Source organism: Oncorhynchus clarkii, chromosome 17 (genome assembly GCF_045791955.1).
Source record: "Oncorhynchus clarkii lewisi isolate Uvic-CL-2024 chromosome 17, UVic_Ocla_1.0, whole genome shotgun sequence".
Classification (NCBI taxonomy): Eukaryota; Metazoa; Chordata; class Actinopteri; order Salmoniformes; family Salmonidae; genus Oncorhynchus; species Oncorhynchus clarkii.
In genome coordinates, this window is record NC_092163.1 from 36,484,102 (window position 1) to 36,509,016 (window position 24,915).

The 24,915-nt window shown below is 43.0% G+C and overlaps 1 protein-coding gene across 2 annotated transcripts in view; it reads left to right on the forward strand.

Moving 5' to 3' along the window:
* Nucleotides 1–22,547, forward strand: part of LOC139369721 (discs, large (Drosophila) homolog-associated protein 4b) — a 45,058-nt gene extending 22,511 nt beyond the window's left edge. For both annotated transcript variants that reach the window (XM_071108981.1, XM_071108980.1), the window contains 6 exons: nucleotides 13,783–14,225; nucleotides 15,116–15,210; nucleotides 16,554–17,068; nucleotides 18,516–18,607; nucleotides 20,804–20,968; nucleotides 22,252–22,547. In XM_071108981.1, the coding sequence (XP_070965082.1) occupies nucleotides 13,783–14,225; nucleotides 15,116–15,210; nucleotides 16,554–17,068; nucleotides 18,516–18,607; nucleotides 20,804–20,968; nucleotides 22,252–22,491 (1,550 nt within the window). In that variant the 3' untranslated portion in view covers nucleotides 22,492–22,547. The remainder of the gene's footprint in view (nucleotides 1–13,782; nucleotides 14,226–15,115; nucleotides 15,211–16,553; nucleotides 17,069–18,515; nucleotides 18,608–20,803; nucleotides 20,969–22,251) is intronic.
* The last annotated feature ends 2,368 nt before the right edge of the window (nucleotides 22,548–24,915 follow it).

Sequence of the window (24,915 nt, forward strand, 5' to 3'; positions counted from 1 at the left end):
AATGCACATATGACCAAATTGACAAAGGTCCGGATGGCCGCACTTAAAATTGGTTCTATTTCCTTGCCGTCATATTTCCTTTGCCCCGACTTTCTAGCTTTCATTTCGATGACTGTTAGCAAGCTGGAGAGAGTAAAGAGACTATACATTTAAGTCTATTATCATTATCGTTAGGATTTAGTTTTAGTCATTTCAATGTCAATTCTGCTGAAAAAAATTGAATAATAATAATTTTACTCAAACCACCTCATGGGACAGATTGAATGGGCTTAGATACAGTATATTGATTATCGTATAAAAAAACATTTTTACATTTCTATGTGGACTTTTCAACAAAAGTTCAACGTATAAACAGTTCTAATGATTATATTGATGTTACAACCTGTTAGTCGGGTTAAGTCAATGTATTTAAGTTAAAGTTTTACCTTCATTTCAATGTTGACAACGCTGATTGAAGTTAGATGAAAACAGTACTGGCTGATGATGTATTTTCCACATCACAATACACGTAGAATTTTTATATTATTCAATATTTATTTTATTTAGCTAGGCAAGTCAGTTAAGCACAAATTCGTATTTACAATGAAGGCCTACACCGGCCAAACTCGAATGAAGTTGGGCCAATTGTGCACTGTCTTATTTATTTATCCGTTATTTTACCAGGTAAGTTGACTGAAAACACGTTCTCATTTGCAGCAACGACCTGGGGAATAGTTACAGGGGAGAGGAGGGGGAATAATGAGCCAATTGTAAACTGGGGGTTATTAGGTGACCGTGATGGTTTGAGGGCTAGATTGAGATTTTAGCCAGGACACCGGGGTTAACACCCCTACTCTTACGATAAGTGCCATGGGTTCTTTAATGACCTCAGAGAGTCAGGACACCTGTTTAACATCCCATCCGAAAGACGGCACCCTACACAGGGCAGTGCCCTGGGGCATTGGGTTATTTTTTTTTAGACCAGAGGAAAGAGTGCCTCCTACAGGCCCTCCAACACCACTTCCAGCAGCATCTGGTCTCCCATCCAGGAACTGACCAGGACCAACCCTGCTTAGCTTCAGAAGCAAGCCTTAGACCGCTGTGCCACTCGGGAGTTGAAACAGGGTTGATTCAACCAGTATGTGCCCAGTGGGATGGAATGACTTGTCATGACAACTATCCTGCTTAGTTTGCATCTGTCCATGATATATTATTTTTTACACTTCCAATAACTCATGGTGAACTAGAGTCCCGCCAGTTGATAGCTTGACCGTTAATACAGATGGCAGAAGACCGGACCGTTGTCCACACGCATTCCAGTCAGAGTAAACATTTTGAACAAATCTCTGGGTTTCCAGTGTTGTTTTTGTTTTAGTCCTTCTGTTTAAGTCAGAACAGCTACTCCTATTTAATAGGATTTCAGTTTGGTGGTGGCAGCCAACAACCCGTACCGCCTGAGCTTCATTCAATTAGTGCCATTAAGCAGGAACAGTATTTAGCTGGACTGTTTGCAAAGCTTTAAACTGCTTTGCAGATGGCTTCTGAAAGCAAGCTTTGTCAGCATCAACATTATGTACGTAACTGGCGGAAAGATTAGTTGCGTCATCGCAGTCATCGCACATTGGGGCTGTCTTATGTTGTGTGTGTGAGTGACTTATGCATAATAGCCAGAAATTGGGAGGGAAATGTACTCTGGAGACAGCTGCACTCTCTTCCCGTGTTGGTAGGAGATCACACATTTCACATTTAATTGGGTGCATCTCAAAAGTCTCAAGTGGCTTCCTCTCGCCTGTCATTTTTTTTTTAATGTCCCGTGCAAATGACCTAAAGAAGACAACTAAAGGAAGCTACTTTAAACTATTGAGATGCACCCTTTTTTTCCCCTTCTCGAGATGTGTCCTCTCTTCTGTATCCATCTCTTTGCAACAGAGCTAGCCTGATGTAGGTTATAGGCAAACCCAAAACCCACAGCCTCAATAACCATGTAAACCAGCATGAATAATCTCTGTGTGATTTGAAAAGAGGAGGTCATTTATGATTTTCCATCTGTTAGGGTTTTTTGTAAGATAATCAGATTTTTTTGGGGGGGGGGGGGGGTTCACACAAGGATAAATTCTGGGCAGACTGTTTGTAATTATGCAATAATAATATGCCACTTGGTGCCCCATAGGGCAGGGCAAGTATCCAAAAAATGCGTCTCGAACATGCACACAAACATACAGACTGGCATCTGGAGTGGAGCCAGCATGTCACATAGCTGCCATTGCGACGACAAGCCCCTTCAGCCCTGTCGACGTCTCTGTTATTAGAGTTGGCAGACAGGCAGTGGTCACTAGTCCCCCTTCAGCACTATCTTCCCCTGGCATGGATGTCTGTCAAAAGCTCGGGGATACAGGTATAGCACTAAACAGCAGGGAAACACATTGACTAATTCACAAAAGTCTTATTCCTGGCTAGCTATGAGGGAATATGTTCTCATATAGGCCTAGTCTTAGATAATTTATGTCATATAATCTTACTTACAAGCAGTTACTGTACACGGTGCAAACCTGTTTCATAATAGGTTTTCTAAAACGTCTGCAAAAAGATGGTAAGCAAGCCATAAGTGTTTACTTCTATCCTATTACAGGGTAATTACATATATTATAATGTATTACCCAGATATTTACTCTGGTATAGGATTTTTGCCATATTAAGTGTGACCCGCAGACCCATACATAACACAGGAATCAACGACTCACAACGGTCGATATGGCAGTACATCTTTGACAACATGTGTTGCTTTCCTGTCTCTCTTTAGAAAACTCTTTCCCTGGGGCCCGACCATGGTAGTTACTGATTATGTTATCGGTGGTATGTCAATGAAGAGATGGGATGACAACATTGGAAATGTGTACTTCTACTCGTCCTTACACAAGCTATTTGCCATTGTTGTACAGTTCTAAAAGCTCTACTGTTGTGGGAAAGAATGTGACGGCACCATTTGAACTAGATATGCGAGGTGAGGCAACTTCTAGTGTATGAGGAGAGCGAGAGAAGCAACTGGGTACAGTGTTATTGTTGCTAGTAGTGACAGAATGGTGAAAGCCAGAGCATTCCGAAGAGCATCCATTATTCAGGGCTCAACCCGTCATGCTGGTATGTTCTTTGTCAATGTGAAACCTATGTATTTGAAACATTCTGTGTATTGTTATTGCATTCCAAGTGAAGGCCCCCCTCTTGCTCTTGACCTTGCTGTAGGGATTTATGTACCATTTTGTACAAGACAATTTTTTTTTGTTCTGGATAGTCTTTTACAACATTTACAGTGAGAAGACGTTGAAAGTTTGCAGTTCTTTTACACTGAGACTCTTCATGAATTGTCTGTGGTTTTGGAGTGACACAAGGGCGTACAGTTTTTCTCAGTGGTGCAGCCTGTCGTTTCACCTAGAGACAAGCCTTAGTAGTTCCAGCTCAGCCATTCTACTGTAACCGAGAGCTAGCCTGTACTTTGATGCAGCAACGAGGCAGCGCAAAAACTAGCCTGGCGATTTACAGCAAGACGCGAGTGAGTTCATGTGTGCGTATCATTAGGTGTAGTGTCACGATACCTGAATTTGGACTTTGATACCAGGTTTATTATCAAGATACTCGATACCATCGCGGTACTTGATACCACAACGAGACAATGGCAACAACAACAAAAAAGGCGTATTAGCCCAGGTCCAGAATTGCATCCATATAGATATTTTGAGTTCAATATCATTACATTTGACGTTTGATTTTTGAATGTATGCTTTAATGAATCAATTATACAATCAAATAATACATTTGTAAAAAACTAAATAAAATAAAAAATATTTTAACTACATAACCACATAATTGTAATTATTTATTTGAATGGTAAATCTCTAGTCTATCGATAAACTGGGTAAATCAAGATGTAGCCTAGGCGTGATCGCACAATACAGAAGAATGCATTTTCAATAGTGTTCAATAGAGTGTGCATGCATTTGGGACTTATTTTATTGTACTGATCAACAACATTTGCATAGACGAAGAAATCTCTTCTTTTATAAAAGTGTGTGCTGTTTCTTTAAGACCCATGACATCATTTACACACAATCAGTTCAAGGATCAAGTGAACATGATCTTGATTGGGAGAGACATGAGACAGAGGACACAAAGTGAATTAATAACGTTTTTTTGTGACGATCAGCTTTCAAATCAGCAATATTTTACGTTGTGGTTTGCATATTATCACAAACAAGGTACTAGGGTAGTGAATTGATGTTAGCTTTAGCAGTAAGCTAACAAGGAAAGTTAGCCTACTAAGATGGAAGCTACATGCATCTTCTTGCATTGTAAATTCTTCTAGCCTGTAATGGACATTTTGTTTTGCGAACAGTAATTAACAGTTTTAGCTTTTCTGCGTGCCGTGTTGCATTATTCAAGTTTGTTAACTTCTTTGCAGCAAGAGTGGGGACTGCAGTGGAGGCTGCTGAGGGGAGGACGGCTCATAATAATGGCTGGAACGGGGCGAATGGAATGGCATCAAACTCATGGAAGCCATGTGTTTGTTGTTGATACCTTTCCACATATTCTTCTCCAGCAATGACCAATGAAGGTGCCACCAACCTCCTGTGGTGGGGAGCTAACATGATGCAGCCCAGACTCCCAGTGCAGGCTAAAAGTGGAGCAGGCACGGTGCTCACGCGTAAACAGGGGACATCAGCTGTGCTGATAGAGAGACTTCATCCTCAATCAGTAGACGATGTGAGACACATTTGAAAGAAGTACCGAAAGTTGTTATTTATTTTTAAAAATCTAGTACCGAACCGTTTTTCATGTACTAGTATCGAAAAAGCTTTGGTATACCGTGCAACATTAATTAGGTGAGGTCGCGACACATATTGAGGCTAAGGCTGTCTGTGGATCAAGCCACACAACAGATCTTTTGTTTGGAGTGTTTGTTTCCGAGTTCCCTCGCATGTTTGTTGCTGCTAGGGTTTTTAAAAGCTGCTGTGAGGGTTTTTAAAAAGCTGGTGCCCATAGAGTAGTTGAGATGGACAGTCATAGGGAGATCTTACTAACATAACAATATTAGGGTTTGAAATACTGTACATCTCAATGGAAGGACCAGCCTCAAATCAAATGTTATTTGTCACATACACATGGTTAGCAGATGTTAATGTGAGTGTAGCGAAATGTTTGTGCTTCTAGTTCCGACCATGCAGTAATATCTAACAAGTAATCTAACTTAACAATTTCACAACTACCTTGTACACACACAAGTGTAAAGGAATGAATCAGTACATAAAAATATATGAATGAGTGATGGCCGAACGGCAAGATGCAGTAGATGGTACAGTGCCTTGCGAAAGTATTCGGCCCCCTTGAACTTTGCGACCTTTTGCCACATTTCAGGCTTCAAACATAAAGATATAAAACTGTATTTTTTTGTGAAGAATCAACAACAAGTGGGACACAATCATGAAGTGGAATGACATTTATTGGATATTTCAAACTTTTTTAACAAATCAAAAACTGAAAAATTGGGCGTGCAAAATTATTCAGCCCCCTTAAGTTAATCATTTGTAGCGCCACCTTTTGCTGCGATTACAGCTGTAAGTCGCTTGGGGTATGTCTCTATCAGTTTTGCACATCGAGAGACTGACATTTTTTCCCATTCCTCCTTGCAAAACAGCTCAAGCTCAGTGAGGTTGGATGGAGAGCATTTGTGAACAGCAGTTTTCAGTTCTTTCCACAGATTCTCGATTGGATTCAGGTCTGGACTTTGACTTGGCCATTCTAACACCTGGATATGTTTATTTTTGAACCATTCCATTGTAGATTTTGCTTTATGTTTTGGATCATTGTCTTGTTGGAAGACAAATCTCCGTCCCAGTCTCAGGTCTTTTGCAGACTCCATCAGGTTTTCTTCCAGAATGGTCCTGTATTTGGCTCCATCCATCTTCCCATCAATTTTAACCATCTTCCCTGTCCCTGCTGAAGAAAAGCAGGCCCAAACCATGATGCTGCCACCACCATGTTTGACAGTGGGGATGGTGTGTTCAGCTGTGTTGCTTTTACGCCAAACATAACGTTTTGCATTGTTGCCAAAAAGTTCAATTTTGGTTTCATCTGACCAGAGCACCTTCTTCCACATGTTTGGTGTGTCTCCCAGGTGGCTTGTGGCAAACTTTAAACAACACTTTTTATGGATATCTTTAAGAAATGGCTTTCTTCTTGCCACTCTTCCATAAAGGCCAGATTTGTGCAATATACGACTGATTGTTGTCCTATGGACAGAGTCTCCCACCTCAGCTGTAGATCTCTGCAGTTCATCCAGAGTGATCATGGGCCTCTTGGCTGCATCTCTGATCAGTCTTCTCCTTGTATGAGCTGAAAGTTTAGAGGGACGGCCAGGTCTTGGTAGATTTGCAGTGGTCTGATACTCCTTCCATTTCAATATTATCGCTTGCACAGTGCTCCTTGGGATGTTTAAAGCTTGGGAAATCTTTTTGTATCCAAATCCGGCTTTAAACTTCTTCACAACAGTATCTCGGACCTGCCTGGTGTGTTCCTTGTTCTTCATGATGCTCTCTGCGCTTTTAACGGACCTCTGAGACTATCACAGTGCAGGTGCATTTATACGGAGACTTGATTACACACAGGTGGATTGTATTTATCATCATTAGTCATTTAGGTCAACATTGGATCATTCAGAGATCTTCACTGAACTTCTGGAGAGAGTTTGCTGCACTGAAAGTAAAGGGGCTGAATAATTTTGCACGCCCAATTTTTCAGTTTTTGATTTGTTAAAAAAGTTTGAAATATCCAATAAATGTTGTTCCACTTCATGATTGTGTCCCACTTGTTGTTGATTCTTCACAAAAAAATACAGTTTTATATCTTTATGTTTGAAGCCTGAAATGTGGCAAAAGGTCGCAAAGTTCAGGGGGCCGAATACTTTCGCAAGGCACTGTATACAGTACAGTATATACATATGAGATGAGTAATGTAGGGTATGTTAACATTAGTGGCATAGTTTAAAGTGGCTAGTGATACATTTTTTCCATTATTAAAGTGGCTGGAGTTGAGTCAGTAGCCACTCAATGTTAGTGAAGGCTGTTTAACAGTTTGATGGCCTTGAGATAGAAGCTGTTTTTCAGTCTCTCGGTCCCCGCTTTGATGCACCTGTACTGACCTCGCCTTCTGGATGATAGCGGGGTGAACAGGCAGTGGCTCGGGTGGTTGTTGTCCTTGATGATATTTTTGGCCTTCCTGTGACATTGGGTGTTGTAGGTGTCCTGGAGGGTAGGTAGTTTGCCCCCGGTGATGCGTTGTGCAGACCTCACTACCCTCTGGAGAGCCTTATGGTTATGTGCGGAGCAGTTGCCGTACCAGGCGGTGATGCATCTGTAAAGGTTTGTGAGTGTTTTTGGTGACAAGCCAAATTTCTTCAGGCTCCTGAGGCTGCACCTTCTTCAACACACTGTCTGTGTGGGTGGACCATTTCAGTTTGTGTACGCCGAGGAACTTAAAACTTTCCACCCTCTCCACTACTGTCCCTTCAATGTGAATAGGGGGCTGCTCCCTCTGCTGTTTCCTGAAGTCCATGATCATCTCCTTTGTTTAGTTGACATTGAGTGTGAGGTTATTTTCCTGACACGACACTCCGAGGGCCCTCACCTCGTCCCTGTAGGCCGTCTCATCGTTGTTGGTAATCAAGCCTACCACTGTAGTGTCGTCTGCAAACTTGATTGAGTTTGAGGCGTGCATGGCCACGCAGTCGTGGGTGAACAGGGAGTACAGGAGAGGGCTGAGAACACACCCTTGTGGGGCCCCAGTGTTGAGGATCAGCGGGGTGGAGATGTTGTTACCTACCCTCACCCTTGGCGGCGGCCCATCAGGAAGTCCAGGACCCAGTTGCACAGGGCGGGGTCGAGACCCAGGGTCTCGAGCTTAATAACGAGTTTGGATTGAGTACGATTGGTCGGACCAGCGTTGAACAGACCTGAGTGCGGTTGCTTCCTGTTTTAGTTTATGTCTATAGGCTGGTAGCAACAAAATGGCGTCATTCAGAGATCCTCACTGAACTTCTGGAGAGAGTTTGCTGCACTGAAAGTAAAGGGGCTGAATAATTTTGCACGCCCAATTTTTCAGTTTTTGATTTGTTAAAAAAGTTTGAAATATCCAATAAATGTCGTTCCACTTCATGATTGTGTCCCACTTGTTGTTGATTCTTCACAAAAAAATACAGTTTTATATCTTTATGTTTGAAGCCTGAAATGTGGCAAAAGGTCGCAAAGTTCAAGGGGGCCGAATACTTTCGCAAGGCACTGTAAATGCAGCCTCAGGATATGTGGTTTCCAGTTTACATAGATTTGAATGAAGTTCTTTCAGGGCCGTCGATGTGTCTGCTTTGGGGGGAATATACACGACTGTGACTATGATCGAAGAGAATTCTCTTGGTAGATAATGCGGTCGGCATTTGATTGTGAGGAATTCTAAGTCAGGTGAACAAAAGGACTTGAGTTCCTGTATGTTTTATGTTCACACCACGCCTCGTACCAAGTTTGAGCTGTTTTGAAAGAGTTGTCATAGTCGTACACATTTCCTTTAGGCCAAGGGTAAAACATTTTGGGGGATTGCCTCAGGAAATGTGCTAGAAAAAGGTCATGGCATTTTTGATTTAGGACGGTTCCAGTTTTTGCCCAGATGTCCAAAATGTGATGTGCCATGGCATTGGCCTATATTGTATGTGTCATGCTTAGTGCTTGTTGTTAGCCTTTAACTATAACTGCTTGTAATTTAGGAAATTCAGCTCACTTTCAGTTCCCTCCAAAGATTTTCTATTGGGTTCAGGTCTGGAGACTGGCTAGGCCACTCCAGGACCTTGAGATGCTTCTTACAGAGCCACTCCTTAGTTGCCCTGGCTGTGTGATTCGGGTCGTTGTCATGCTGGAAGACCCTAGATCATGTGTAGTACTTAGTATAAAATTGTCTTGTATACTGTAGAATACCATAATTAATATTACAGTAATGTCCCCAAAAACACTACAGTTTTTTAAATATAGTAATACTACAGAATTTAGTTTGCATATACCCTTCCCATTCCCCTCCCCCAAATCCCAATTTGTGCCACCCATAAGTGAGAAACTTACAGTGCCTTGCGAAAGTATTCGCCCCCCTTGAACTTTGCGACCTTTTGCCACATTTCAGGCTTCAAACATAAAGATATAAAACTGTATTTTTTTGTGAAGAATCAACAACAAGTGGGACACAATCATGAAGTGGAACGACATTTATTGGATATTTCAAACTTTTTTAACAAATCAAAAACTGAAAAATTGGGCGTGCAAAATTATTCAGCCCCTTTACTTTCAGTGCAGCAAACTCTCTCCAGAAGTTCAGTGAGGATCTCTGAATGATCCAATGTTGACCTAAATGACTAATGATGATAAATACAATCCACCTGTGTGTAATCAAGCCTCCGTATAAATGCACCTGCACTGTGATAGTCTCAGAGGTCCGTCAAAAGCGCAGAGAGCATCATGAAGAACAAGGAACACACCAGGCAGGTCCGAGATACTGTTGTGAAGAAGTTTAAAGCCGGATTTGGATACAAAAAGATTTCCCAAGCTTTAAACATCCCAAGGAGCACTGCGCAAGCGATAATATTGAAATGGAAGGAGTATCAGACCACTGCAAATCTACCAAGACCTGGCCGTCCCTCTAAACTTTCAGCTCATACAAGGAGAAGACTGATCAGAGATGCAGCCAAGAGGCCCATGATCACTCTGGATGAACTGCAGAGATCTACAGCTGAGGTGGGAGACTCTGTCCATAGGACAACAATCAGTCGTATATTGCACAAATCTGGCCTTTATGGAAGAGTGGCAAGAAGAAAGCCATTTCTTAAAGATATCCATAAAAAGTGTTGTTTAAAGTTTGCCACAAGCCACCTGGGAGACACACCAAACATGTGGAAGAAGGTGCTCTGGTCAGATGAAACCAAAATTGAACTTTTTGGCAACAATGCAAAACGTTATGTTTGGCGTAAAAGCAACACACCATCCCCACTGTCAAACATGGTGGTGGCAGTATCATGGTTTGGGCCTGCTTTTCTTCAGCAGGGACAGGGAAGATGGTTAAAATTGATGGGAAGATGGATGGAGCCAAATACAGGACCATTCTGGAAGAAAACCTGATGGAGTCTGCAAAAGACCTGAGACTGGGACGGAGATTTGTCTTCCAACAAGACAATGATCCAAAACATAAAGCAAAATCTACAATGGAATGGTTCAAAAATAAACATATCCAGGTGTTAGAATGGCCAAGTCAAAGTCCAGACCTGAATCCAATCGAGAATATGTGGAAAGAACTGAAAACTGCTGTTCACAAATGCTCTCCATCCAACCTCACTGAGCTCGTGCTGTTTTGCAAGGAGGAATGGGAAAAAAATTCAGTCTCTCGATGTGCAAAACTGATAGAGACATACCCCAAGCGACTTACAGCTGTAATCGCAGCAAAAGGTGGCGCTACAAAGTATTACCTTAAGGGGGCTGAATAATTTTGCACGCCCAATTTTTCAGTTTTTGATTTGTTAAAAAAGTTTGAAATATCCAATAAATGTCGTTCCACTCCATGATTGTGTCCCACTTGTTGTTGATTCTTCACACAAAAATACAGTTTTATATCTTTATGTTTGAAGCCTGAAATGTGGCAAAAGGTCGCAAAGTTCAAGGGGGCCGAATACTTTCGCAAGGCACTGTACATGCCAGGTATAGGGTCATGGGGCAAAAAAGTATTTAGTCAGCCACCAATTGTGCAAGTTCTCCCACTTAAAAAGATGAGAGGCCTGTAATTTTCATCATAGGTACACTTCAACAATAAAAGAGAAAATGAGAAGAAAAAAAATCCAGAAAATCACATTGTAGGATTTTTAATGAATGTATTTGCAAATGATGGTGGAAAATAAGTATTTGGTCAATAATATGTAGCTAGTCCATTGTGAAATAGACACTTATTGCTTATTGGAAATGTTTTCATGTGCAGTACATGATTTTGTATACAGTACATTTCAATCACAGATGAAGACAGTAGGTTACTTAAAACAGAAATGATAGGAGGGAGTTGGTCAGGGAGGATGTGTAGGTGTATAACGCAAACGTCGAACAACCCAAAGGTTGTGTGTTCCAATCTCATCACGGATAACTTTTGTTTTTTCGCTACTTTACTACTTTTTATCTACTTTGCAACTACTTAGCATGTTAGCTAACTTTTCCCTTAACACTAACCTTAACACTTTAACCTAACTTCTAAACATAACCCTTTAACTACTTAGCTAGCATGTTGACTAACCCCTAACCCCTAGCCTAGCTAACTTTAGCAACCTAGCTAATGTTAGCCACATCAAATTGGAATTGTACACGAATGCGTTATGAAGAAAGAAAATTGTATAATGCACATGGAAAAATGCGTTGTGATGAAAATCGTTTAATGCACATGGAAAAGTGGACTTTATCGTGTGCCTGTCACAAATTTTGGATAAGTAATTTTTGTCTATTTCACAATAAGCTGTGATAGTGTGTTGAACTAGTCTGCATCAGTAAGTGGTTTAATGTAGCCTACTTATATTCCAACACGTGGGCTACAGTGATGACTGAAAGCACTTCACTGATAATTCATTTCTATCGTCTCGCAAGCCATGAATGTGTGCTTTATGTACTGAACCAGACTATGGCTGTGTCCCAATCCAAAGGCAGTATCCTTGTCGATTTGGACACACACAGCCTAATGGCTCCAATTGTGGGTCACCGAGCTTAGTTATCATGACTCGGCAAAAAAACAAACATAAGTCCCTATTAAATGTTGTTAGAAAAGCATTAGTGTGCGGTGGGGTAAGCCGTGGGTGGGAATGGAGTTCCTATAATGAAAATACACAATAGGAACTCCGTCAGGTAGCCTAGCGGTTAAGAGTGTTGGGTCAGTAACAAAAAAGTCACTGGTTTGAATCCCCAAGCTGACTAGGTGAAAATCTATCAATGTACCCTTGAGCAAGGCACTTTACCCTAATTGCTCTGGATAAGAGTGTCTGCTAAATTATATGTAACCATTTAAAAAATATATATATATTTGGTAATCCAACAGTGGTGAGTTCCTTTAGTTATTATATTATTGCTGAGTATCGTCCTTAATATGTCCCTCATGTCACCTGCTGTACTGTATGTCACCATTCTGTTGACAAAGAGGGGAATGAGTAGAATTGGCCTTCGCAGTTAAATGCTGATGTAGCAGAACAGATTGCACACAACACCCTCCTTCTATTCAGTTGGGAGTGCTTCTCGTCTCCCTCTCTCTCTTTTTCTTTCTTTCTCAACTTCATCCCCACAGCCCTTCGCTTACACTTCAGCTACGCTACACGTGTCGCGTTGCGTCGCCATCAGCATCGTGTCAATTCGACACTCTACCTGCTACACCAGAAACCAACCAAAATCAACTTTATTTCTCGTTATTTCAATTCTCGATAGCTGACGCGCGTTCATTCTATCGAGAATTGAACCTCGACGATTCCATTGGACTCAACGCAACGCAGGCAGTATAGCAGCCTTCATTGATATAAAAGGAATCACTCCCTCGATGGCTGTAGTGTAGCAGGGTGATTACTCTACCATGGATAGATGGATTTATTTGATCATTTAAAACACAATACAACCAGACAAGTGGATAATGAATTTAAATTTAAATAAATCGAGGATGACAAACAAAAAAACATTTTCATTGAGGTCCTCTTAAATAAATGCCAAAAAACAATTACAAACGTAACAGACTGAGCCTTCTAGGCATACTCGAGTTACATATATAATAATAGTTAAGAATTTTCCCCCAAAATACTTCAGATAATCTCAAAAGCGCATTGAAGGTAAAACAACAAACAAAACATTTAAATGACGAAGATTGAAAGCCTCAGTTGACTTGGGATGAAGTTTGAGTTGAAAAGGCATTGTAGGTTCAGTGGAGAAGGCATCGATGGGACAGGAGGAGAAACAAAGAAACAAAGACGGTCTGAAAAAACAGGATCGGCGCTAATCAACAGCACACCTGCTTTTCCGAATGGTCAGTCACTCCATTGGAGCTGCTTCTCAGGTACTGGTCCTCCATTACCAGGAATTGCTCTCTCTCTCTCTCTCTCTCTCTCTGTCTCTCGATGCATCCATCCTCAGTCAGTCACATCACCTGAAGCGTGGGATTAGGATCGTGTTCTTCGGGCTAGGGGTTCTGGGCTGGAATTACTTGAATCAATTGTCTTATTCATCAAGCTATGTGAAAGCTCCATAGGCTCCACTCAGCAATCAGCCGGTGGTGATCTGTACTTCCTGTTCACATGCAATTGCATTCATTATTTAATTGACTGAATCTGAAATGTGGACTTTGATGCATGCGACTCATGCTAACCACCTGTATGACATTATGTGCACGGTATGTACTGTATGTTCCGTGTGCCAGTAAATGTAATTCTCCGCTTTAGAAGATTCCTGTTGGTGCGGGTGTTCCTCCTTCGCGCTAATCTAGCGTGCATTTGGTTTGTTTATTTCTGCTTGGAGATAAAGGTATCTTATATTAAAGGTGGTGACACTTTCCCTGACATCAGCTTTGTTGGTATGCAAATGAACAGACAAAGTACAGCGGTCTTCAAAATTCACGCTGACGCCACTTCATAGGAATTGATCTCTCTGAACCCTCAAAGCTTTACAGTATATCATTGTAGAACAATAAAGACTTGTTAACTCAAAACTCTCTCTCCATCCCCTCCAGTCTCCACATGCATCACCACCTGTAAGAAGCCGGCGCCCCCGCCCGTGCCGCCCCGCACCACCTCCAAGCCCTACATCTCGGTGACGGTGCAGAGCAGCACTGAGTCGGCCCAGGACACCTACCTGGACCACCAGTCTGAGCGCGACCGTCGCAGCGAGACCATCACCAGCCAGTCTAGCCAGGCACACAGCAATTCCTCCGACAGCCTCGACAGCACGCGCGCCAACAGCCTGGCTCGGGGTGTCCCTCGCCCTATCCCCATGCCCATCGCCATCCACCGGGAACCCCTCGCCACCACCGTCCACCACGCCACCACCGGGACTGACACCAATGACTCCCAGCATGAACCCCTGAGGACAGCCGGCAGCAGAGGGAGCCTGACAGCAGAGGAGCCACGAGCGGACATCGTGCCCCGGAGAAAGCTATCCTCCATAGGGATACAGGTTGGAGCGCGTCGTTACAGTTTAGTCAATGACGATATGGTATAGTCAGTGACATTATGGTAATATAAGTGACGTTACGGTAATAAAAGTGACGTTACGGTAATAGTTACGGTAATAAAAGTGATGTTACGGTAATAAAAGTGACGTTACGGTAATAAAAGTTACGGTAATAAAAGTGACGTTACGGTAATATAAAAGTGACGTTACGGTAATATAAAAGTGACGTTAAAGTACTGTCGGTGACATTATGGTATTGTCAGTGGTGTTACAGTGGAGTCATTAACGTTTCATTAAATTCAGTAATATCACAGTATGTTTCTTAGTGTTTGAGGTAAAAAGCTAGAGTAAGTGTGTCTGTGGTACAAGTTTGGCAGTATGGCTTAGGTCCAGCAATGGACTGTCGTGCAACCATTGGGCTGCTGGAGGCTATTTAACCTAACCATTGATAATTTTAAAGAATAAACAAACAGGGAACTGTGCTAATTAAACATGTATTTTTCTTATGCTTACAGCTCATATGGGGCATGCTGAATTAGAGTTTTGAAAAAGTGCCATCTGGAAAATGAAAAACTCAGAGTTCTCCCCATCCTTGCCTGGGGAAAACATTATGCTTTCACTTAATTATTTAATATTCATTATTTTTTTTTTCAGACTGTCTCTAGAATGAGGCAGCTGGTTCTTTTTTTGCGCGATGCAAATGGTCAGATCTCACAATGCCTGCAGAAGTGTTTACTGTCTCTGGAACCACATAAACATTATATACAGTAGCAGGCGCGCAGATCGACTGCAAAAAAATATGACCTGGAGCACCACAGATTTTCTACCGGAATCAACCTTTTCCAGGTGACAAATGTTTTGTATTGAATACTGTTTTTTTGATCGGTTGTTAGGTTGACTGCATTCAGGAGGAAGTCCAGCGAGAGGAGACACCGCCACCGCCATTGGCCAGATTCCAGTCAATCGGAATCCAGGCGGACGACGGCTGGTAAGTGCACTTCCTGTCCCGTTTGTGACTCCCGTTCGTTTCTCCTCCACACAATAAAATGTTGCCTAAATATATTCATTTCCGAGGGGCCATTTTGATGTAGACCCTGAGAAAATATACATAATGTGAGAAAACAGTAACACACCTTCTATATTGCCAAGAGCATACGATATTTACATAAGCTATTTTACAATGACGCATGCAACATTTGAAAGTCATTCTGTAGTTCTGTAGCGTAGTACTTGTCATGTAGTTTTACATAGTTTCGCAATATTTTGAATGCCAGGAAGTCTTCGCATGCCACACTCGGCTTCACTCCCCTTTGTTCCCTCTCTTTGACCTCCCTCCTAGCTTTCATGCTGTTTTGCAAATACCAGTTGGTTGTCAGAATTATCTCACTATTTGAATACATCTGAATGTGGCCTCTATCATTTGATATCTTAGACAGAGCCTAAACTAAGAGCTTCTATACCGGAATGTCCACCGATAACATACTCATTTTCAAAACACCACCTCCTAGTCCTATTTCTAATTAAAACATAAATGCTATTTATTGGCACCCCATACCAACAATTAAAGTATGTATTTTACCTCCCTTCCCATCTATTATTATTATCCTATTCTTAACCATGGATATTCAGACTGCCAAGTATCCATAATATTTCCACAGATGAACGTCCATTCCCCTGTTTGGCGTTTCCTGTTCTCTCACTTCAATCGGAAGGTAGCGTTGTAGCCAAGGTCCCGACAAAGGTCAGGGTTTGCACTAACATACCATTCCCCAGCCAAGCCCTTTACCAGTTCACGTGATGAGTCATAGAGATGGATAGAGATCGAACTTGCCACAAAAGACTGCGATGGCATGTGCAGTGCAATGGAGGGCTTTCACCATTTTAACGGTGTCAACTGTGTGGTATGCTCTCTATCCATCTCTATGATTTAGGCTATGTTCTGTGTCTCCTGTCTACTGCCTCCAAGCTGAGTGCACCACCGCATCATGTCGACAAGGCAACGCTACACTGTGATCGATATCCGTCTTCTGTTTATACCTGTATTGATCAGTAGAGGATGTTGTGGCTGGCGTTGAGAACATTCCTTGGTTTTTTTGGCAGCAGGAAAAGGCTAGGTCGTATTTTTGTCCTCTAGTCTTTGTTATGGATGGTTGGCTCAGTTACCGAAGCAGTTGGGGTTGGTTTGGTTGGCTTTTGATTGCAGGTTGGTGTTACTTATCCATTGTTTTGACAGAATAACATTATTAGAGATGCATTGTCTGTTTTGCCATCGATATTGATGGAACATTGACCACTTTATTTTCTCACTGTTTTGTGTGGGGTTTTTTTCAGGCACAGTCGCTCCAGTAGCATGGCCTCCAAGCAGGAGACAGACTCTGACACACAGGACCTTCCCATCAACTCGCACGCCAACTCCCACGCCAAGCCCGCCGCCGAGAAGAAGAGCATGGTCAACAGCGCCTGCCAATCCATGGCCTCACCCCCGTGCAGCGGCCAGGTCAGCAAGGGCAACGGATCAAATCCCACCGTTGACACCAGTACGTCGCCACCTCCGCTTCGGCAGATCCTCAACCGCTCCACCACACGGTCCGACTCCTCCGACTCCTTCTCCGAGAGCATGGACCCGGCCCTGGACCCCTCATCTCTGCCCCCTCCGGACCCCTGGCTGGAGAGCGGGAACGGAAATAGCGGCAGCGGGAACCCTAACGCGGTGCCCCCTCCAGGCCCTGCCTGCCGGCGAGACGGCCACTGGTTCCTCAAGCTGCTGCAGGCGGAGACGGGCCGCATGGAGGGCTGGTGCCAGCAGATGGAGCAAGAGACCAAAGACAACCAGCTCTCAGAGGAGGGTAAGACAACTAATCGTTCTATTCTTGCAAGACATATACAAACAATTGCCTACCCTAGTTACAACTATCATTGACCGCTTTCATTTGAAAATGTTTGCTCCTGTGCAGACATAATGATCATGAACTTATCAGAAAGTAGGTCATACCCTGACAACAGACTATGCTCCGGGACAAACCTCTCCCTAACTCAACTCTATGCAAAGTTTTTCTGAGATGACATAATGTAGCCTATTCTTTATGAAAGAGCACCCACTAACATCCACACCATGCGGATGAACTGATCTAGATAGTGGTTAGACCTGAACTGACTCGATCCAAAGGTTCAAAGCCTTGGAAGTAGGGTTCAACCACAGGATTCACACACAAACACACACACACACTGCAGTGGATGAGGCAGTAATACCTGGGGCTAACACACAGACAGACCTGTTATACTAGAATTACACTAATCTACTCTGGACCGAATTACAGACCCAGATAATATTAACGCCTCAACATCAGGCTGACACAGCACACAAGAGAGATTAGGCCTGAGACACACACACACACTCAAACACACACACACACACTGCACAGTCCTGACACATCATCTCAGTCAAGCACGCCCCAAACCAAGAACCAGCCAAGGTCAAGCATGTGTGTATCTGCGCGTGCACAGTGTATGCGTGCTCACATGTGCATTTCTCTCACTGTTGGTAAGATCGAGTCGACATCAAATCGGATTACTGCAGGACCATGGAAAAATACCTGGTTCCGCTGGTCCCTATTCTCAATTCCATAACCTCATCATCCAATGGTCAGATTTCACCAATGCAGATGTTCGTTCTACTTCTGACGCAGCAGTAAAACCACGTCATAAAGACATTGTGATCCTCTCGTGTTGCCCTCTTATGGAGTCATTCTGACATGGTCATTTTGACATGGCCTTAATTAACATCCACCTCTAGTCTAGACGCCCAACATTAGCTTGGGGTTCATTTTGGTAACGTTGTTGGCATGTTTTGCTGTTACAATGTAATGTTCCTGTTAAAACAGGTTGCTCTCCCTCGCAAATCATCTCGTTTCTCCCTGTGTGACAAATCCTTTTCACAGATTCCCTTGTGTGCTAGCTTTCAATGTAGTTGTACAGACAGGGGGAAGTGTGTAGACAACCACATCTCTCTCAAGATGGTAGTGTTCTAAGTATTTACTCAGTACATGGCAAGAACACTGTCTTGTTGTTTTTGAGACAGTACGGAAATGGATGTACAGTAAGACCTGATACACATCAGTAGCTATGGGAAGAGTTTATTACCATTAGCCTAGTTTAGGGTTTCATTCCTGAGTGAAACAATAGACATTCAAGGCGCTCCATTGATTAGCGTTGTATTCCAAATGCACAGCAAAATGTGTCTGGTCTGTCTTGTCTGTTTGAGTCAATCTCTGTGTGTGTGTTTGTTATCTGCAGTGTTGGGGAAGGTCCGCAGTGCAGTGGGCAGTGCTCAGCTCCTCATGACCAAGAAATTTGAGCAGTTCAGAGGGCTGTGTGAACAAAACTTGGTAAGTAATCACCTCTGCATATTCCAACTCACCCATACACACATCACATAAACAGACAAAACAATACTACCCGGTGACAACAACATCAACTGACTAGACCAAACAATGTTTGTTTTGCCACCACAACAACATCACAAAACAAAACAACACTACCCTACAAAAACATCACCAGACAAAACAATATCACCACATTACCAGACAAAACAATACTATTCCATACTCTACACACACACATCAAATAACCAGACATTACAAAAAAGCACACAACAAAAAAAAATCCACATCTGATCGTACACACATCACATCATTAGGCAAGCACATGCCACATGAAATGCGACTGCGAGATTAGCATTAGCTAAGTGACAAGCTGAATGCTAACAGGCAGTAAGGTTAATGGAAAATTAATTGACTGGGCTTTTCCCCGACCTGACGGGTTAAGCACCCTTAAAAAGTCAGACACGTCTCTCTGTATCCCATCATTCCACTGATCTCATGATCTCAGTACAGTGGACTCCGACTATGACAGCCCCAATCAATAGGATAAGACTGACGTTCGGCAAACGACTGCATTTTGTTGGTTGCGTCCTCTTGTAGCCTATTCTCAGGGGAATTCAGTGTCATCATTGACTGAATGTTTTACGTTCTCTCAAATGAGATCTAGACGTGCAGTTATTCAGACAGAGGACCAAGAATCCATGGATGTTAACACCGTTTTTCTGAATAGTGATCATGCGGTCATAAAGTTCAGTGTGCGTATCGTTGTAGAAAGGGGTACTGGTTTGTGTTCAATGAGTCGGTTGTAATGGGAGTCAGTTTTAATGCCACCATATTGTTGAACTCATGTTTTGCATTAATGGTTGTGTATTGAACCTTTGGGCTTTGCTGATATAATTCTATCAAAAGGCATCTATATTCAGAAGAAATGGTCTGACATCCAATACAAATTCTATCCTACAAATAAAGACTACCTTTTTTTGTATTTATTGGACAATTACCTATTGGGATCCCCCCCCCCCCCCCCCCCCCCTATCATTACACAACATGTCCCTTTTGAAGGAGAAATGTTATTCAGAATCCAGATAATTTCTCTCAATACATACAGTTTTCAGCTGGAAACAGTTAGTTCTACCATACATTGTTGTGGTGTTTAAATCCCACAGAACGAGAACTGTCCCTCGAACTAAGTCTAGTTGAACAGATGGCAGGAAACGCAAGCATTTAAAAAAAAAATTGTACATTTTAGCAGACGCTTTTATCCAGAGTGACTTACAGTAAGTGAGTGCATACATTTTCCATACTGGTCCCCTGTGGGAATTGAACCCACAACCGCCAGGCTCTACCAACTGAGCCACACAAGACCCGACCATAACCAGGGAGACCCAACCATAACAAAGAATAGTCTGGTAGCGCATTAGTCACAGAACGAGTGGGTCAGGTGGAGAAAACAAGTGGAAGTGTGACCGTCAAGCCGTCCGTCAGACTCTGACAGACTTAGCTTGCACGGCAAAACAGAGTGCCACCCAAGTCACTATACAGTCAGTATACTGCTTATGTAAAGTGGTCATTCTACCTTGCGTTAAGGGACTTTTTTGGTGCTTTTTATTTCATTTGACTTCTTATACTTTATCAAGCAGGGAAAAATATATATTTTCAAGGAAGACCTGCCCCAAGACAGCAGCGTAGGTTTTTACAGAGGCATATATCAAATGACAATACAGTAGCACACTTGAGTGCAAGGACAGACAACATCTACACATCCCGACAGAATGATTTACACAAACTCGTTCCTGGGGAACCCAAGGGTGCACGTTTTGTTTTCTGCCCTAACACTACACAGCTGATTCAAATAATCAAAGCTTGGTGACGAGTTGATCATTTGAATCACCCGTGTAGCGCTAGGGCAAAAACCAAAACTTGCAACCCTTGGGGTCCCCGGGACCGAGTTTGGGAAACGCGGATCTATTCAGTGGGACAGAGGTCTTCACTGACATTGTGTTGTAGGACAGCTCCCTCTAGTATCAAAAGTGGACAGAGCAAGACTCGGATGAATTTCAAACCTCTTCTATATCCCTCTCTTGTTTTCTCCCTCACCATTTCCCTCTCCCCCTCTAACGTTCGCTCTCTTTTTCACTATTTCTCCCTCTCCCACCTACTCCCCCATTTTGTTTCTTCTTTTTTTTTTCTCCCTCCCTCCAGAATGTGAACGCCAACCCGCGGCCCACAGCCCAGGACCTGGCGGGCTTCTGGGACCTGCTGCAGCTCTCCATCGAGGACATCAGCCTCAAATTTGACGAGCTCTACCAACTCAAGTCCAGCGACTGGCAGTCCCCTGCCGTGGCCCACTCGCCCCCCGAGCGGAAGGTACTTCCCACCCCTGCTGCCCAGTGCCCAGACTGGGGTAGGAAAGCCGCCGAAACTGGCCTCTCTCCTCCCTCCCCCCCATCTCCCCTCTCTCTTCTCCCCCTCCCTGTGTGAGGGGAACACTTAAAGGGGCTTCCCAGCCCAATGTAAAGGGGGCTAGAGAGAAGCCACCTCCCTTTACACATGCATGGTGCTCAATCTCAAAGAGGGCAGTTTGTTTTGGACTGTTTCTGCGCTTTTAAGCCCCTCCTTTGAGCATGCATGTCAGCGGTAAAATAAATGCTCCGGTCTGAAGTCGAACTTGCATGGCAATGGCAAAGGTTGCATCACGTCATGGAATGCGGCCCTGGCTTTCGCTCTATCTTGGATGTGTGTGTGTGTGTGTGTGTGTGCACGCGCGCGCGCGTGTGTAGGGAGCGGTTAGTTTGATGGCTGCTGGATTGACTGTAGTGGAAGGAGTATGTTTTGGTGAGAGCAGTTGGGTGGATGTGTGGTTCAACTGCTTTGAGTTCATGCAGTTTCCGTTTCACTACTTCTGCAGGGACATTGCATTAGATTCAGTGTGATTCATCCAATGGGATACACTTCATTTGAACTGTTCGTCATAACAGCATCGATATGTGTTATGTCTTGTTTAAGTTATATGAATATAGTGACACTTTTTTTATGGCGTACGGCCAAATAGAGTGTGACCATTTTTTAATGTCCTCGTCATGTTATTCACACAGGTATTGTTCAGCGTCTACTCTGACAAAGTGTCACCTTAAATCTCCTATATTCAACGTATTTTATCTGTGTTGTCCATATAATTGGCCCTGTGTCAAGTTAGCCACCTTGTACATTTTGTTGTAGAAAGCTTCACCATAATCAAATGTCCCTGTCAAAGATCTCCGTTTATCAAATGACACTCACAATGCTCTTTTTTTGCAACCTCTGCATTACCCTCCGTTGTTTCGTTGCTTTCAGAATAAAACCTTGTATCTCCAAAACTGAAACAAACTGAAACCATGTATGAACATACATTTCACGAAAGCTATTAATAATCAGATGCTATTTTGAATACTTTTTCTTGGTCCTAAAGTCATAAAATATTAAAAGTGGGGGAGTTACAGCTTTTAATGGAGTTACAAGGTTTTCTTCCTACAGCAACAACGCCTTGCATCCTCTCACTCTCTCATCTCTCCCCCCTCCACCCAACCCCTTCTCTCTCCTGTGTCTCTCTTTCCCATGTCTTTTCTGCCCCCTTGTGGTTGACTCCGTCCATTGTGGCCCACCACCACCAGGAGGACAAGAAAGAGGCCCCTCCTCCAGTGCCAAAGAAGCCCGGTAAGGGGAGGCCGGTGCTGGGCCGCGAGAAGAGCGCCGACTCCGCCTCGTCCACCTCTTCGGCGGAGAAGCAGCGGACGGAGGCCCGCAAGCGCCTACTGGCTGCCAAGAGGGCCGCCTCGGTCCGGCAGAACTCTGCCACGGAGAGCGCCGACAGCATCGAGATCTATGTCCCTGAGGCCCAGACTCGCCTCTAAGAGAGAGAGAGCGAGAGAGAGAAACTGGGATGGAGGAAGGGATGATGGCGGAGGGAGAGAGGGAGGGTTGGGGTCTTTTCACCACACGCAGGGTCGTCTGGTCTTGGTGGCCACCAGTCTACAGTAGATGGAGTGAGAAACAAAGAGAGAGAGAACTTTTGGGCTGTAGACTATATGGGGAATGCTTGTCTCCACTCATGAGGCTGCAATGGAAAAACCTAAACCACAGCCTTTGTTACTATTTTTAGAACTTTTATTGGGGTTATTTTATTAGGATCCCCATTAGCTCTTGCGAAAGCAGCAGCTACTCTTCCTGGGGTCCACACAAAACACGAAACATGACATAATGCAGCACACATTTAAAACGCCGCAGATAGCCTACATACCAGTACATACACACAAAACTCTTGAGTATTTCGCAAATGATGACATTTTTGTTGTTGTTGATGATGGTATTATTATTATCTCCTTAAGAAACTATATCAAGACTATTTTAGATGTACCTGTATCTTGGCTATAAGAGATCTAATATGCGGACAAGAGTAAGCGTTTGTGCTTTCCAATGCCCCTCCCTCTCCCTTGCCTTGGCCAACTCATAGTTTGCACAACACCACCATGCGGTCAAACGTACACACACTTATTCGGAGGAGCGCACACACACACACACACACACACACGCACGCATCAGACCCACAGCTATCTTATGTCTTCCTGGTGCTTTTTTGTTTTCATTGTGTTCATCTGTTTTCTATGAGCCCTTGCCTGCAGCTCTAGATTTGTGAGCAGTTTCGGAGAGCAGGGCACTGAAAACTGAATTCGGAAATAGAGGATTGGGGTATTTCATGTCAAATACCACAACTTTATATAAGTGAGATCTATTGAAAACATAATGTATGTCTTTGTCCAACCTTTTTAAAGATATAATAATGAAAAAAAAAGAATCGGTACTTTATAACCGACTCGAACTACTCACACGTCGATATTTACTGGAATAACGTTTGAAGATCCTACTTTTCCATTGAGATATTGTTTTCTGCCATTTTTGGTCTGAGGATGTATTCATCAGCCAATGTCCACGGTCCCGTGACAATGTCCACGGTCCCGTGACAATGTCCACGGTCCCGTGACAATGTCCACGGTCCCGTGACAACACTTTGCACTCACATGTGTCTCCATTGGTCTGTGAATTTACTAATCGGTCCTTTTTATAAGGCACCACACAGGGGGAAAAAACAGACTGAAACCTGGTGGAAACTCTCGTTTAATTTTCCATTGCAAAATGTTTCGCTACGTTGTTCCCTAATGAATACAACCATGGTGTAGGTATATCAGATCAATTGAATATAATTCAGGTTTTGTGGAAAACGTAGACAGGACCACCATAGAGAACTGTCCCACTGGGCAAAAAGTGATTGAGTTTTTATTGTTTCCTCGTTATTTCAGGATACTTTTAACAACGTTATCATGCTGCATCATTGTGGCGATTATCATTGAACATTTCAAAAGTCTGTGGGTTTTATAAAGTAGGTACTTCTAGCAACTCAAGCTTGTTGCGGCAGCAATATAATTCAAAATGGTTTCTCTCCCAAACTTCTGCCTCAACTTCCCTCTCTACAATTCACCTTTTGGTGTTTTGGCATCACTGTTTTTTATATTGTAAATGAGTTTGCACAGATGCTGGTGTGTTTCACATATGGGACCACTACTCGGTATGCATGGGAAAGTTGTGGTTAGTTCCACCTCAAATCTCAGTCACGTCAACCATTAATTCCATTTCAAATCTATAGGATAGCAAATGAAACTAAGGCCAATTCGGACTTGAGGTTAAGCATCAAATAACTTTGACTAATGCCTGCTAAATGACAGTGGTTGTATTCAATTATTCTCCACACTGCACATACCCATGTAAATGGTCTGTGATTCACTGCACTGCATATTCAGTGCTACTGTATGGCTTTTCCCATGTCACAGTTCCTGACCAGGCGGCCTATTCAAAAGAGAGGGAGAAAGGAAAGGACACAACTCGAGGAGACTCGAGAAAGGATTAGGAGACTAGGAGAGGAAACTGCTTTAGACTATTTCAGTAGCACTATGTGAAACCATGTTGGAAGCTCTCTTACCCCCCTGTGTGGTATGAATAGCCATCAGGTGATTCACTCTCTCAAGGGGCCTGTAAATGTGGAAAATGGAATGATTCCAGTCAAGTGATTAAAAAGTAGCCTAATCGCTCATCTAACAAAACATATTAACTTTGTCAAATGAAAATATCGGTAATACATTCTTTATCTGGGTGTGAGAGATCAATACGTTTTGAAATGCAATGGCATTTAATTCACCACTTGGGGACATTTGTTAGAGGGTACCTGTCAAAAGTTCTTGATTTTCAAATGATGAAACTCTGATGAAGACAGCTTGCTGTCGAAA